The sequence below is a fragment of the Tamandua tetradactyla genome, chromosome 2 (assembly GCF_023851605.1).
Source record: "Tamandua tetradactyla isolate mTamTet1 chromosome 2, mTamTet1.pri, whole genome shotgun sequence".
Lineage (NCBI taxonomy): Eukaryota > Metazoa > Chordata > Mammalia > Pilosa > Myrmecophagidae > Tamandua > Tamandua tetradactyla.
Genome location: NC_135328.1, coordinates 185,228,772 through 185,245,752, shown reverse-complemented (window position 1 = coordinate 185,245,752; position 16,981 = coordinate 185,228,772). Strand labels below are relative to the sequence as shown.

The window sequence follows — 16,981 nt, the reverse complement described above, 5'->3', positions numbered from 1 at the left end:
GTAACCTGCCACTTTGCTGTACTCATTAGCTCTAGTAGTTTTGCTGTGGATTTTTTTGGATTTTCAACATATAGTATCATATCATCTGCAAACAATGAGAATTTTACTTCTTCTTTTCAATTTTGATGTCTTGTATTTCTTTTTCTTGTCTAATTGCTCTCACTAGAACTTCCAACACAGTGTTGAATCACAGTGGTGACAGTGGACATCCTTGTCTTGTTCCTAATCTTAGGGGGAAAGTTTTCAGTTTTTCCCCATTGAAGATGATGTTAGCTGTGGGTTTTTCATATATTCCCTTTATCATATTGAGGAAGTTCCCTTCTATTCCTATCCTTTGAAGTGTTTTCAACAAGAAAGGATGTTAAATTTTGTCAAATGCCTTTTCTGCATCAATTGAGATGATCCTTAGGCTTTTCTGCTTTGATTTGTTGATATGGTGTATTATATTAATTGATTTTATGTTGAACCATCCTTGCATACCTGGGATGAATCTTACTTGGTCATGGTGTATAATTCTTTTAAAGTGCTGCTGGATTCAATTTGCAGGAATTTTGTTGAGGATTTTTGCATCTGTATTCATTAGAGAGATTGGTCTGTAGTTTTTTTTTCTTATAGTATCTTTGTCTGGCTTTGGTATGAGGGTGATGTTGGGTTTATAGAATGAGTTAGGTAGCCTTCACTCCTCTTCAATTTTTTTGAAGCAAGATTGGTACTAACTCTTTCTTGAATATCTGGTAGAATTCACATGTAAAGCCATCTGGTCCTGGACTTTTCTTTTGGGGGAACTTCTTAATGACTAATTAAATTTCTTTACTTATGCTTGGTTTGTTGAGGTCATCTCTTTCTTCTCAAGTCAGTGTTGGTTGTTCATTACCTTTCTAGGAAGTTGTCCATTTCATCTACATTGTCTAGCTTATTAGCATAAAGTTGTTCCCAGTATCCTCTCATTACCTCCTTTATTTCTGCGGGGTCAGTGGTTATGTCTCCTCATCAATTTCTGATTTTATTTATTTGCATCCTCTCTCTCCTTTTTGTCAACCTTTCTAAGGGTCCATCAGTCTACTGATTTTCTCATAGAACCACCTTCTGGTTTTGTTGATTTTCTCGATTGTTTTCATGTTCTCAGTTTCATTTATTTCTGCTCTAATCTTTGTTATTTCTTTCCTTTTGCTTGCTTTGGGGTTAGTTTGCTGTTCTTTCTTTAGTTCTTCCAAGTGAACAACTAATCCCTCGATTTTTGCTGTTTCTTCTTTTTTGACATAGGTATTTAGGGCAATAAATTTCCCTCTTAGCACTGCCTTTGCTCCATCCCATAAATTTTGGTATGTTGTGTTTTCATTTTCATTTGCCTCAAGATGTTTACTAATTTCTCTTGTAATTTCCTCGACCCCACTGGTTGTTTAAGAATGTGTTGTTGAGCCTCCATATATTTGTGAATTTTCTGGCCCTCTGCCTATTATTTATTTCCAACTTCATTCCTTTATGATCCAAGAAAGTGTTTTGCATGATTTCAGTCTTTTTAAATTTATTGAGACTTGGTTTGTGACCCAGCATATGATCTACCCTTGAGAATCATCCATGAGCACTTGAGAAAAAGGTGTATCCTGCTGTTGTGGGGTGTAATGCTCTATAAATGTCTGTTAAATCTAGTTCGTTTATTGTATTATTCAAATTCTGTTTCTTTATTGATCCTCTGTCTAGATATTCTATCCATTGATAAGAGCGGGGAATTGAAATCTCCACCTGTTATGACAGATGTGTCTATTTCTCCTATCAGTGTTTTCCTCATGTATTTTGGAGCACTCTGGCTGAGTACATAAATATTTATGATTGTTATGTCGTATTGTATTTTGTTGTATTTTTCCTTTTATTAATACAGTGTCCTTCTTTGTCTCTTTTAATTGTTTTACATTTAAAGTCTAATTTGTTGAATATTAGTATAGCTATTCCTGCTCTTTTCTGATTGTTGTTTGCATGAAATATCTTTTCCTAACCTTCCACTTTCAACCTGTGTTTATCCTTGGGTCTAAAATGCGTCTCCTGTAGACAGCATATAGATAGGTCCTGTTTTTTTAATCCATTCTGCCAGTCTATGTCTTTTGATTGGGGAATTTAATCCCTTAACATTTAGTGTTATTACTGTAAGGGCAGTACTTTTTTCTACCATTTTGCCTTTTGGATTTTATATTGTTATATCTAAGTTTTCCTCTTATTACCTTTACTGATAGTCTTCATTTCTACACTCTTCTCCACTCCTCTCTCTCCTGTCTTTTCATATTTGCCTCTAGTGCTCCCTTTAGTATTTCTTGCAAAGCTGGTCTCTTGGTCACAGATTCTCTCAGTGATTTTTTTGTCTGAAAAATGTTGTAATTTCCCCCTCATTTTTGAAGGACAATTTTTCTGGATAAAGAATTCTTGGTTGGTAGTTTTTCTCTTTTAGTATCTTAAAATATATCATACCACTGTCTTCTCACCTCCATGGTTTCTGCTGAGAAACCTATGCATAGTCTTATTGGCTTCCCTTGTATGTGATGGATTGTTTTCTCTTGCTGCTTTCAAGATTCTCTTTCCCTGACATCTGACATTCTGATTAGTAAGTGTCCTGGAGTACATCTATTTGGAGCTGTTGTTTGGGGCATGCTACACTTCTTGGATCTGTAATTTTAAGTCTTTCATAAGAGTTGGGATATTTTCAGTGATAATTTCCTCCTCCTTTTTCTTTCTCTCTTCCTTCTGGGACACCCACAACGTGTATATTCACGTGCTTCATGTTGTCATTCAATTCCCTGAGTCCCTGCTCTTTTTCCATTCTTTTCCCTATAGTTTCTTTTGCTTGTCAGATTTCAGATGTCCCATCCTCCCATTCACTAATCCTATCTACTGCCTCTTGAAATCTAACATTGTACATTTCCATTGTTTTTTCATCTCTTCTACTGTTGCCTTTCATTCTCCTAAGTCCTGTGATTTGTTTTTTCAGCCTTTTGATTTCTTCTTTTTGTTCATTCCTTGCCTTCTTTATATCCTCTGTCAATTCATTGATTTGATTTTTGATGAGGTTTTTTGTGTCTCTTCAAACATCCTGAATTAATTGTTTGAACTCCTGTATCTCATTTGAATTGTTGGTTTGTTCCTTTGACTGGGCCATATGTTCACTTTCCCTAGTATGATTTGTTATTTTTTTGCTGGTGTCTAGACATTCAATTTCCTTAATTAGTTTATTGTGGAGATTGTTTTCACTTTTTTACCTAGGATTTTCTTGCAGGATGACTTTGTTGTTTCTCTGTTCTTTGACATGCAGTTCTGCTTATTCTAGACCTCTAGCTTAAGTTTTGTTTAACAGATCAGAACTTTTCAGTTCTTGTTTCTTGCCCTGCCTGTCTGGTGCCTTTTTTTTCCCCTGAGGAGGGTCTACTTAGGTATTAAGACCGCAGTCAGATTTTCTCCAACCAGAGTGGCCTCTCTCAGGAGGAAAGAGTCACCTGCATCAGTTTTCCCTGAGGATGAAACCCAGCAGGTTGAAAGACTCCTATGAAGCCTCTAGACTCTGTGTTTTTCCTATCCTGCCCAGTATGTGGCACTTGTCTGCCTGTGGGGCCCACCAATGTACAGTGATGCGGTACCTTTAACTCCAGCAGACTCTCCCTGCTAGAGGTATGGTTGAAAAGAGGAGAGGTTGTAGGCAGGCTTTAATTGCTTCAGTTTTTCAAATCCTGGGGTCTGACTTCCTTGAGGGAGAGATTCCACCTGAGCTGGGCCCCACCCCTCTCCTGGGGTAGGCACAGCCTCCAGGGAATTACTTTCTTTCACTTGACCAGCCTCTGTGACTCCCAGACAAGCTTAATTCTGCCCTTGCCTGGGGTAGGTGAAACCTGAGAACCCTTGCAGTTATATGCAAAGAGCAGTCAAGCTGTAGAAACAGTCACAAAAAGAAAAGAAAAACAAAAATTCTTTTCAGAGCAGGACCCGTTCCTCAGGTTTGCCAATCAAGAGCTGAAGTTGCTCTGTGTATCTCTAGGGTCCTGTGTTCCCCCTCCTTTCCTTCAGGGCCTGGACCTTTTCAAGTATTTTGTGCTGTCCTATCCAGAAAAAAAAAAACTGCTTTGTTTTGTTTTTTCCTTTTTCAGTCAGCCCTACCCCCCTGCACTGGGGCAAAACCCAGCAACCTCAGCTTTTACTTGTAGTTCAGCTGAGCTGGGCCTCTATCTTTAGTAGTCAGAATTTGTTAATTCCACAGTTGAAGCTTGGTTGAGCTCAGCCCCTTGCTGTTAGTAAAATCTCTTTCCTTTCCTCTCTGGGAAGCAGCCTGTGTGGGAGGAGTGCTGGCCTCTGTGGTTTGGGGGACTCACAGTTCTCGGTCGGATGGCAGCTGGTCCAGCTTGTCCATATTAGTATATGCTGCGCGTCTGCTCACTGATGTGGCCCCAGCAGTTGTTCTGTTCTGTTCCTTGCTATTTACTAGCTGCTCTGGAGGACAAACTAAATTCTATACCTCATTAAGCTGCCATCTTGGACCGTGTCATGATTGTGGTTTTGATTTATGTTTCTCAAATGATTAATGATGTTGAGCATCTTTTCATATGCTTATTGGCCATTTGCATATCTTTGGAGTGATGTCTAATGAAGTTCTTGGCCCATTTTTAAATTAGTTTTTTTTGTTGTTGAGTTGTAGGATTTCTTTATATATTCTCGATATTAAACCCTTACCAGATACATGATTTTGAAATATTTTCTCCCATCTGTAGGTTGTCTTTTCATTTTCTATATCCTTTGATGCACAAAAATTTTTTATTTTTATAGAGCCCACTTTATTTTTTCTTTTGTTTTGTGCTTTTGCTGTCATACAATAATTCATAAATTTTGGGTGAGTATATATTTGGTAAATTTCTAGATCTTTTTCTGTGTTTATATATTCTCCTTCCTCCTACACACATACACACTCATTCCACGCTTTACTTTAAAAATGGAACCATATAATTTAACCTTGGGGGAGAAGAGAAATTTTAAAAGTGCTTCTCCAAAACTACTTGTGAGAGAATCTCTCAAAGACTCTGGTTTTGGCTTTGAATTTTCTAAGGTTCAGTTTAACTTCTGCTAATAGAAGTTGGTTATTGCCTCAGGCCAAAGCCCCTGGTATGAAGAACAAGAGCTAGGCAGTTTTTGTTCTTACAGCTCTGAAACATGTATCTGATGACATGAAGACTCACAAGAACCCTGCCCTGAAGGCTCAGAGTGGTCCAGTACGCAGTGGCCCCAAACCATTTTCTGCACCTAAACAAGGAGTCAGTTCTTCCCTCAAAACAACCCCAAAGAAAGAGCCACCTCTACTTGAACTGGAAGGCAAGAAGTGGAGAGTGGTGAGTTATAAATACTGGGACTGGAAACAAGGGACGAAGACGGGATTTTAAACAGGGAGCACAGACAAACAAGTACAGGGTTCTTAGATTCACAAGGACAAAAGTTTGAGACAGCTTCAGTTTTTTCAGGTGGTATGTCCTTGCTGAGATTCCTGAAAGGGGTTTCTCTCTAACAGGAAAATCAGGAGAATGTTTCTAACCTGGTGATTGATGATACGGAGCTGAAACAGGTGGCTTACATATATAAGTGTGTCAACACAACATTGCAAATCAAGGGCAAAATTAACTCCATTACAGTAGGTGAGTCCTTGTTGCTGTTCTTGGTTGTGTTGGTCCTAGAGCCCGAGGGGGCTGGAATCATTTTACCTACCCTCTTCCTAAAGATTTTTAACATATATTACTTGTCACATCCTTTCTTTCCTAGATAACTGTAAGAAACTCGGTCTGGTGTTTGATGATGTGGTGGGCATTGTGGAGATAATCAACAGTAGGGATGTCAAAGTTCAGGTAATTTGATATCCTAGCTTCTTCTTTTACTCCCTAAGGAATTAATTGAAAGCGATACAGCAGATCCACAGCTGTTGCTTTGGTGGGAATCTGATTCTACAGAGTCTGTAAGCTGATATGCTTTGGATGTGGTAAGAGAAGGGTAGACTCTTAAAGTGAGCCCACACCCATCCTGGCCTACCTTTAGCATCCCGTAAATGTTGTGCACCTGTGAGCCTTTCATGTAGTTGCTGAATAGTAAAAGCTTTTCCCATAATTTAGTGTCCTTACCTTCAGCTTCTGGAACTCAGTGTACTTTGTTTTTGTCTGCAGGTAATGGGCAAAGTGCCAACCATTTCCATCAACAAAACAGATGGCTGCCATGCTTACCTGAGCAAGAATTCCCTGGACTGTGAGATAGTCAGTGCCAAGTCTTCTGAGATGAATGTCCTTATTCCTACAGAAGGTGGTGACTTTGTAAGTTTTTTGATCTCTTTAGTAGTATGATATCAAAGTAGAAGGGACAGAAGACTTCCTGCATTGGAGAAAGCTATTTGACATTCTGCTTTGAGTAGATTAAAACCTAACAATGCACACGTGAAGCACATAGAAGCATGAGGTAGTCACATGTAATAGAGCTCCAAAGGAGGCTGATTTCTTTCTTTCTTAAATTGAGCAGATACTCAGGGTAGTAAGAATGGAAACAGCACCCTGTTGAGCTGGTGCTATAATACTCTACACATTGTCCTTTGTGCCTCATAGGTTTCACAATCTGTCCAAAGTCCACAAATAGAACAAACAGATTCAAACCTGCATTTTTCTGCCTTTGGAGCCTTTTATCTTGCCCATGCTCTAATGTTCTTTCATTGTGTTAGTGTAATCCAAGATGTGGCACTGCCATTTACATAGCCAGGTTTTTTCAGGTGGATTCCACTTTTGTCTCTGAATACATCCCACTCCATTCTGAGTTGATTGGAAGCAAGCATTGGGAGAAAAGTGAGATTTGATCCCAGCTCATTCATTAGCTCAGATTTTGAAACCTGTTGTCTCTTTATTTGCAGAACGAGTTCCCAGTCCCTGAGCAGTTCAAGACCCTATGGAATGGCCAAAAGTTGGTCACCACAGTGACAGAAATTGCTGGATAAGCGAAGTGCCACTGGGTTCTTTGCCCTCTCCCTTCACACCATGGGATAAATCTGTATCAAGACGGTTCTTTTCTAGATTTTCTCTACCTTTCTGCTCTTAAACCGCTTCTCTGCTCTGAGAAGTACAGCTACCTGCCTTCACTGAAATATACCTCAGGCTAAGATTTGGGGTGGGATAGCAGGTCAGTTGATCATCTGCAGGAAGGGATAGCTTTCCATATCAGCTCAACCATACCACCAGTCTATTCTTTTGGAACTGCAGACCAACATTAATGGGTTTTAGCTTTCAGCTTTTGGGGGTTATTCTATCAACAGTCTTTTGAAAAGAATAAAACGGTCCCCAGTAATTAACAAACCAGAATGATCTTCACACAAGTTAATCTTTTTCTAACATTGAGCACGAGGATAGCAGCAACTGGTGTAATTCCAGTTGGTTCTTCTAACCAAACTAATTTTTCACGGTTGCGAAGTGAGACAAAATTGCACTGGACCAAAGGCTGAGGGTTGGCCATCTAGCATTCCAAGCAAAATTTTCTTATAAGCATTCCTTTTATTTTGCATTCCATCCTGGGTCTGCCTGAACCATGAGATAGTTGGTTCTCCTGTACCAACTGCTGTTGCAGTGACTTACACCCAGGGTAGTTAAAGGAGTCTTTGACCCTTTCTTTCTCTGGGATTTCTGCTTAGCACCTTCCTACAGAGATGACTTGAAAAGTAAGGGAGGGAACAACACACTGTTCTAAGGAATCTGGCATTCCTTCTTCCTTCCCTGCTAGGTGCCTGCCATCCATCTTTACTGCCTTCTTTTCCTTGTCATGCTCAACAGCTTATGGCTTCTGTCCAGGTACCTGAACAGAGGACTAAAACCTCCACTGCAGGCTGGTTTTAGGTCTCCGTTTATGTCAGAATCTTGCACAGCACTGCTAATGTAAATTTCAGTTTTTCCCTCTAGGACAAACACTTACCAAAATATGCAACATTTTGGTGGGAAAGAGATTGTCCTGTGACTTCCACCCATTTCTTGAGGCCTGTGGAAATAAACCTTTATGTACTTTAAAGTTATACAGAAAATAGAATAAAGTTAATACCAAACTTGCTTAGTTATTTAACTATTATATTTTCTGTGCAGAGATGTAAAAATATTGAAAAGAAAAATGACATCAAGGATAAAAAACTACTCATTTTAGACAGCCTAATTAAACTTCTGACATCCCTCCACCTCCACCGCTTGCCCTTAATCCTCATCTTTTAGTTGAAAATAAAGCTTGAGAGAGGGAAAGGAAAATTTTTAAAAAGGTAAACTTTATAGTACTATTATAGTACTAACAAGGTAATTTTCACCAAAGCATAGCTAATTTTCTGAAACTGGCATTCTGCAGAACACTCTTCTAAAAATTGTTGATGGGGATGAAGGTGGTGGGGAGAACTCTTAAGACATCCATGTTCCAATGTGAGAAATGGTCGATTAAGGTTAGTTTTCTTTACAGTAACAGGAATTCTCAGGGTCCTCAATATTCTAATGGGGTTGGTCTCCCAAGAGGAGAAAGGTAGAATGCAGTATTTCCCAAGCTTTCTTTGTAAACACTCCTTTATTCATGAAGCATACCAGCAAGTTCGAAGTATGCTGGGAAACAGAATTTTGGGGGAAGATAAAGTTGGAAAGCCTATTTTCTTCATATTCCCCCCCTCCCCCCATTCTCCTGCTGTAGCAAAAAAATGTTGCTGGAATCCACACCACTAGTCATAGTAAGAAACCAAGGACAGGTTAGTTAAGGATGAAATGGAAAAAAACAACTATCTCCTCACTTTTCACTTCTATTCTCCCTTTTTTCTTCATCTCACCGTCTAAGCGAAGCAAGATGTACATTTCCTCTCTTAAACAACCCTGCTTCTCTTTTGTGTCAGAGTGACTAATTCATTACTACTTGCCCAGTCAAAATGAGTACTACAGAGGTAAGATGGTGGGTAAGTGAAATTTGTCTAATAATTGCTAAGACACCACAAAAGGCAACGTATTCAAGGACAGGAGTAGACAGCCTTAAGGAGTTATACAAAATTTCCAATCAGTACTTTTCCAAGCAATGGTTAAATTTCTACCAACAAAATTGAGAGTTTATGTAATTCAGGCCTGGGAACTAGCCTTTTCTCTTGGTTGAAGTGTGGCTAGACTTTCTTGAGCTTCCCAGAACAGGTGTTTGCCCTTAGGATCTATCTACCTCAGTGCTTTAGTTTGTTCAGTCTCCTCTGGGCTAGGCACAGTTCTGGCACTAATCTGAAACAGATTCCCTTCCTGAAACAGCTTGACTATATTAAAGGGTTGTAAAACAATCTCCATGGTTATTAACTATTTAAACTTGCATTCAATACCATATGGTGATAAGGATGAGGTGAAGGATAAGATTCATATCTTAGATCTTTCTGAGCAGGGCATGTTAGATGATGACACGAGAGAAGGATTAGTTGCAAGGTGAATCTGAGCTCAGACTTGGGCATGAAGGGAACTCTTTCCCATGTAGGTTAGTAAATGCTCCCTGAGCACTGGTGCAAACTGCAAAGGTTTTACTCAAGGAAGGGGATGATGTGGGCATCAAGCCATTCTTCAGACAGTTGAAGATGGTCCCCTTCTGTAGCCAGGAAGACTAGCTTCCCTGCTTTGTCCATTTCTTTTAGCCCCAGGCGATCCTGCAGAGAAAGTGTCCATAATTAATCCAAAGGCTTAGTAAAAAGTTTTAGGGTAAAACAGGGAAGTAATAGAATGTTCAAACTTGAAGAATATTTTCAAAATGTATTTTTTTCCCCTGAGTATTCAAATAATTGAGGCATATTATAGAAAATACCAAACTGGATACCTTCTAGTTTTTTTCCTAAGCACTAAGAATGTACATGCAGTTGGGATTGCTGAATATATAATTTTTAGATTCTGCTCTCTGAAAGACTTACCAAACTTTCTGGAGGGCTGGTTATGGGTAGGCAAACTATGGATGAAACTGCCTCAAAATGTCAGAGTGGAGCTAAGCCAAAGATAGGAGAACATTAGCTAAATGAACTTAAACATATTCAACCATTATATACCAAACTGGAAACACTTTTAGATCCTGCAGTTGAAAATATTCCTCACAGCTTGGGTGCCAGAGAAGTATACCTCTGGTTGGGAAGATGAGCAGTTTGGACAGTGCCCTCCAAATACAGTGTTTCTGCTGGGGCAACCGTCAGTTTTTATTTCACAGTAAAATTTCCTAATTGTGATTTCTAAAATGCTTATTAGACCCTAACTTCTGTTTCCTTTTACCACATCCAAGCTGAGACACCTAATGTATGACAAAAGGCCAAAAGGGGAGGTGATAGGCCTCTGAAATTACCCGGAAGAGTTATACCAAAAGATGATTCACTTAGATGTAGCACTTATGCATTTTGGGGAAAATCTATGTCCCATATACAATCAGAGTGTGGAAAGCCCCAGAACCGGAGAGGGTAAAATGTGGCAACTTCTGCTTGAGAAATAGGACTTATGTTAAAAACAAAATTTATGGCTCTATTTCCATTCAACCTGTAGGAGAAGCTCCCCTTGTCAATGTCTTAAAAGATGGAGGTACCTTAACACTTCTACATCTTTTGGATAATTTAAAATGACTGCCTCCTGTTCTATATATTCTTTATGCCCAGGGCTTCTTGAATTTGTAGCAGTCTTTAGCTCAGCAAAGGAAGCCAATTCCAACCTTTTTATCAAAAGGAGTCTGAGATGATGTGTCCCCTTGTATAGGCTTAAAGGGTAAAACCATGAGGCACAGGCCCTTCCACCTTCAGTATACAGTAGGTTTCTATAAATCAGCACTAGATATACTAGTGCAACAATCAGCAACCTAACAAACCTTGCCCATTTGAGACCTGAGTCAGATGTATCATAAGCACCCAGTGCTCAAAGGACCTGGTACCTTTAGGAAGCAGAAGCTAAAAGGACAGCACCAACCTAAGAGACAGATCTCAGTCCTCCCAGTTACCTGTGTGTACAGAGTAGTCTCCTGTAGGGGGATAGTTTCCTTGGCTTGGCCACTTCTGTAAAATCCAAACCACTGCAGGATGGAAGCAAAAAAGGCAGATCAGACATGGCACACAATGCAAAATAATTTGAGACTGGCTAGTAGTTAAGACTACCAACAAACATAAGGATACAGCAATAAAATAAAATGGATGGGGTATGTCTTATATAATCTCTTTCTAAGGTTGTAAGTTAATTTTTCCACTTCCCCAGAATTTCTGCTTCCTACATATGTTTGGCACTTATCCTGGGTAAATCCCTGTGCTAATCTCTAGACATTCAAAGATGAACATATGGTCCCTGTTTCCAAGAAGATCCCAGACTAATAATGGACAGAAATAACTGTTCAGCATAGGGGTCAGCAAACTTCTTCTGTAAAGGCTAAACAAGAAATATTTTAGGTTTTAAGGGCCAAATGATCCTGACTACTAATGCTGCCTTTGTAGTACAAAAGCAGCCATAAATACTACATAAATAGGATGGCTGTGTTCTAATGAACTTATGGACATTAAAATTTGAGTTTTCTATAGTTTTCATATGCCATAAAATATTCTTTTGATTTTTTTTCTTAACCATTTAAAAATCTAAAAATGATTCTTAGCTCTGGGACTTATAAAAATAGATGGGAAGGAAAAAAAATACATGGGAGGCTGGATTTGGCCTACTGGCCAGTTTCCCAACCCCTGGTTTGGCATAATGTGATTAGTGCACTAATAGAGTCTGGTGAGTCTACAAAAGAAGTAGTTCTGCTTGGAATAGGGATGGCATCCTGGAGGAAGTGACATTTGAGTTTGGCCTTGACAAATGAGCTTGTCAGGTGGAGAAGACGGAACGGCATGATTACACAGTGTAGCTTGCTCAGAGTGAAGTGAAGTGAAGGAAGATTAGGTTGGAAAGATAGGGCAAAACCAGATCAAAGCAGACCTTGCATGCCATGCTTAGGAGTTTATAAATTTCTTGGCTAGTGTTTATGAACCTTTATTGGGTCATAGGTCTCTGAGAATCTGATGAAAATTATAGACCCCCAGAAAATACAGTTACATAATGTTATATACCATTTCAGGGGGGATATAACCCTTAGTGTTCCACTTACGAACTTTAGTAAAGAACCCTTGGCCCACCCAAAGGCCTTTGCTAGCAGGAAGCTGTACTTTAATGCCATTTACTCCTATATTTTGGCATGTGTGTCCTTATTAGTGTCTTACCTCTGAATCCACAGGATCCACAATGGAATCATTGAGGAATTTCACCATCACAAACTTCTTCAGGGCCATCAGGTTTTTCTTATAGGATTCATTGACACCCTGGAGGAAAGGTCAGCAGCACCACAAGGTCATTACTATCAGGCTCTAGTCTCCCTAACCTTGGGCCAGTATGTATTTCCCCCTGGGTATAGACTGCATTGCCAGTTCCCTGCCCAAAACATGCATTTCTACAGTCTTTTCTTGCCATCCTATCTGACTCTTGTTCCCCCACAGACCATACCATACAGGTGCAGCAATGAAGCCGCCACTGTGCCCTCCAGAGGCATCCAGAGGCTTCTTGTCAGAGAAAGCCAAGGCAAAATAAGAAACTGCAAATTCTGAGTGATAATCTTCTGTATTATTTTCTGTTTTCCGTTCAAATGTTCAGTTTTAAAAATCCTTCAAGATAAGACATATAAATTGTGCCATCTAGTTTACTAGAATCTCTCAAACAATGCTCAAATCTGGGATTTATAGTCCATTCTGCAGTCTCTCTTCTACATAAATTTCTCTTCTGGCTTCTCTAAGACAGTAGCTGAGAATTTCTACTTAACCCAGGAAACAAAACAGTGAGTTTATCATGCTTCTTCAACAACAGGAGAAAGAAAGGACTCAGAGGAACAGAGTAAAAAAATTTCAACCCTCCTAAAAGTAAATGAATCTCAAGCAATGCCTCCCCCCAAAACAGACTTGTTTCTGGGCTCTACCTAGGACATTTTAGATAAACATATTTTGGGTGAACAACTGATTTATGATGCTTTGGACAGAAAAATGAATATACAACTACAGTGGCCAGGTTTGGGTGCTTACCCTCTCCTGATTTATATCTGCCAAGAAGATGCTGTGGTTGCGATACACATCCTCCTTTATGGGGTCATGCCAGTATTCTGCTTGTACCAGCCTGCAAGAAGAAAAAGAAGTTGACAAATCTGCATATCAGCACAATCTGTGTATACCCCTGTGTTAAGGCCACGAGGAGACTTCAAAAGGATGACCAAAGCCCCCAAGTCAAGTGCACAAGCTTGAAAAGAGCAAAATTTATCCTTATTTAATAAGTCTGTATTATGCAGTCATCACAAGAATAGACGATTGACTTGACCCATCTCCTGCTCACAGAGGCTTGCCCTCTAATAGAGAAGACAATTCCTTCCACCAAACAGTTCATCCACAAGACACCTGACTCATCAATATCTTGTTGCCCTGTGGTACTGAGCTTTATCACACTACACTGCCTCTTCCTTCATCACCTCTTACCTCTTCCTACTACCATCTCTCTCCATCCAACTTGCCATCCTTAGACTGGGATGGAGGCTTAACTTTTTAATCACATAGGCATTGATCATACTGTGTAATGAGGACATCAGTTTCAGTATACTGGTATATCAAGGTTTATAAGAAGCCTGGTACACGTGGGACAGCCAAGGGGAAGATCCCAAGGATGCTGCAGGAGGTGAAGATATTGGGAATTGGGAGGGGTCTCCAGGAGATGATCAGAGAATAAACATGGGTTTGTTTCTACTGGAGACTGGGGGGGGGGGGGGGGTGTTTCATCCATTATCTTATTAAATTCTGAAAACCAGAGAAGTAGGTACTATTACCATTTCCTTTTTGACACTGGAGGGGAAAATTCAAAGTGGTTAAGTAACTTTCCCAAAACTACAAAAATCAATGTACTGGGCGGGCCACGGTGGCTCAGCAGGCAGTTCTCGCCTGCCATGCTGAAGACCCGGGTTTGATTTCCAGTGCCTGTCATGCAAAAAAAAAAAAAAAAAAAAAAAATCAGTGTACTAAAGCTAAGAGCCTAAGATTATCTAGTCCACACTCTTTCCAATATACCATGCTGAAGAGGTGGGGAAGGATAGCACCTCAGGTGAAACTTCCCAATCACAGGCCCACAAATGATGAGGAAAGCCTTTTCCACCTGAGGCCTGCTCCGCCTTGCTTTAGATATTATGGCTTAGAGATAATAATAGTATACTTTTACCAGATACCAGGCCTATTTCAAAAACTTTCATATATTAACCTATTTAATCCTTGAAATAATTTCATGAGGAAAATACTATTGTTTTCCCCATGGTTACTAATGAGGCAACTGATATTCAGAGCAATTAAATAGCTTGCTGAAAGCCATATTGCTAGTAAGTAGTAGAGCCATAATATGAATGCTGACAATCTAGCTCCATGAGCAATGATCTTAACCATTATACTATACTATCTCATATATCATATATGGGATGTAAACCACACCGCCCTTGTGTCAGACAGATCTGGGTTGGAATCCTAGCTACTTTACCTATCTGAGTCTGTTTCTGTATAACGATGTTGTGAAAATTAAAGTATATAAAGGTCTAGTACTGCGTCTGGCCCACAGTATTAATTCAATCAAATGACAGTGAAATTAGAGATGTCATTATTTTATTTTGTTACTCTTCCTTACTCTTGCATCCAGCTACTAGTATAGTTTGTATGAAGAAATGCTGTTTGAACTTGAGATATGAGTTTGAAGGGAAAGAAAATTAGTGCAGGGGAAGATATATCAAGATGACATCAAAACTCTGGAATTCTGATATAAATCCCATGATGATTTTTTGTGAAATTTGACAAACTAATTTTAAAATTCATATGACACATAAAAAGCCCAAGAGCAGCCAAGACTTTTAGGAGGGAAAAGTTGCTATAGTAACTAAAACAGTACAGTAATGAAGTAGATAGACAAATATCAATGGAACAGAATAACCCAGAAACAGACTCAAGCACAGAAAATCTCAGGTGGATGAAAGAGCTGAGCATGAAAAATAAAACTTAAGAGGGAAATATGGGATAGGAGAATATCTTTATGCATCAATCATAAAGACTGATAAAAGTAACCGAATCCAAGTTAAAACATGTACCAAAAAAGACACCACAGAGGGGTGCGAGGGTAGCTCAGTGGTAGAATTCTTGCCTGCCATATGGGAGAACCAGGTTTGATTCCCAGCCCATGCAGTTCCCCCAAAAAACAAACAAGCAAACAAACAAAAATTTAACAGATGGTGCTGCAATAATGGGATATTCACATAGAAAAAGAAAGAAATGTGACCCCACCATACAGCATACACAAAAAAAAGACATCACAAAAAATTTTAAAAAGATAAGCCACAACCAGTGCCTGCCCATGCAAAAAAAAAAAAGATGTCAGAAAGTGGAAGAAACAAAAGGTTTAGTATATAAAATATGTGCACATGTATGTGTGTCTGTGTGTTTGTATAATGCTTACAAATGAATAAGGAAAAGACAAACCACCCAAAAGAAAATAGGGCAATGGCTAAGAACAGGCGATTAACAAAATGGGAAATGTTAATGGCCAATAAACATGAACACATGATGGCAAAAATTTAACAGACATAGTATCAAAAGCTGGTAAAGAAGAAATCCCAAAGGATCTACAAGAAAGCTACTAGAGCTAATGGATTCAGCAAAGTGGCAGGGTACAAGATGAACATACAAAAATCTATGGTTTCCCCCACTGAACTATATATTTCGAAAGGGGAAAAAAAGAGCAATTTTAGATTGTATATAAGTTACCCCCACATGTAAACACACAAACTCCACAGAGCTGTACACTACAATATGAAGAGTACGCTAAAGTTAATAGCATAATTATAATAATACTGTTTCATGAAAGGTACCACACTAATGCAAAATTTTAATAATAGGGAAAAGTGTGTGTGTGAGAAGGGCTATATGGGAACTGTGTACTTACTGCATAATGTTTCTGTGAACTTACAAATGTTCTAATAATTAAAAAAACAAAACATTGGAGTTTCTATAAACCAGCAATGAACAATCAAAATAGAAAATCAAGAAAACAATTCCATTAACAGTAGCAACCAAAAGAATCATGATCTAGGAACAAATTAACCTAGTTATGTAAAGCACTTGTACACAGAAAACTACAAAACATTGCTGAAAGAAATTAAAGAAGACCTAAATAAATGGTAAGACACCTTATGTTCATGGATTGGAAAACTAAGTACTGTTAAGACTGTTAAGAAGTCAATACTACCCAAAGGGCCTAGAGGCTCCATACAGAAGGAACAGCCCTACAACACCTTTGTTTTAGCCCAATGAAACCCATTTTTTCAGACTACTGACCTCCAAAACTATAATATCATAAAATTTGTGTTTTTAAGCCACTAAAAACAAAACAAAACTACCTAAAGCAATTTATACATTCAACACAATCCCAATCAAAATGTCAATAGTCTTCTTCACAAAAATGGAAAAGCTAATTATATAATTCATATGGAAGAGCAAGGGGGGCCTGAATAGCCAAAACTATCCTAACAAAGAAGATTAAAGTTGGAGGACTTGTACTTCCTTATTTCAAAACTTATTACAAAGCTACAGTAATCAAGACAAAGTGGTATTAGCACAAAGACACAGAGACTGATTGTACAGAACTGGGGGTTCAGAAATAAACCTCACATTTATGGCCAACTGATTTTTTTTCCAGTAATGTTTTTATTGATCACATCACACAAACCCTGGTGTGAAACCTTTGAGTGGCTTCCACTTGCCTGCAATGGTAATGATTAGGCATTGCCCACCTGCCCAACCCACCCACCACTACCAACCCCCATCCCCACACAAATCCCCATTATCCCTCTTGCTGTCCAGTCTCATTGGCCTTCTTTCAATTGCAGGAACTCCCTAAGGCCTTTCCTTCCTTCAAGC

The 16,981-nt window shown here is 39.0% G+C and overlaps 2 protein-coding genes across 9 annotated transcripts in view; one reads left to right on the top strand and one right to left on the bottom strand.

The window, feature by feature from the left end:
- Positions 1-8,081, top strand: part of CAP1 (cyclase associated actin cytoskeleton regulatory protein 1) — a 38,927-nt gene extending 30,846 nt beyond the window's left edge. For all 6 annotated transcript variants that reach the window (XM_077150141.1, XM_077150142.1, XM_077150143.1 and 3 more), the window contains exons 9-13: positions 5,170-5,354; positions 5,531-5,654; positions 5,779-5,861; positions 6,174-6,317; positions 6,902-8,081. In XM_077150141.1, coding sequence (XP_077006256.1) covers positions 5,170-5,354; positions 5,531-5,654; positions 5,779-5,861; positions 6,174-6,317; positions 6,902-6,985 — 620 coding nt within the window. In that variant the 3' untranslated portion in view covers positions 6,986-8,081. The remainder of the gene's footprint in view (positions 1-5,169; positions 5,355-5,530; positions 5,655-5,778; positions 5,862-6,173; positions 6,318-6,901) is intronic.
- PPT1 (palmitoyl-protein thioesterase 1) overlaps positions 7,180-16,981 on the bottom strand; it is a 129,984-nt gene continuing 120,182 nt past the window's right edge. For all 3 annotated transcript variants that reach the window (XM_077150149.1, XM_077150148.1, XM_077150147.1), the window contains 4 exons: positions 13,076-13,166; positions 12,227-12,325; positions 10,984-11,055; positions 7,180-9,667 (listed from right to left, as the gene is read on the bottom strand). In XM_077150149.1, the coding sequence (XP_077006264.1) occupies positions 9,545-9,667; positions 10,984-11,055; positions 12,227-12,325; positions 13,076-13,166 (385 nt within the window). In that variant the 3' untranslated portion in view covers positions 7,180-9,544. The remainder of the gene's footprint in view (positions 9,668-10,983; positions 11,056-12,226; positions 12,326-13,075; positions 13,167-16,981) is intronic.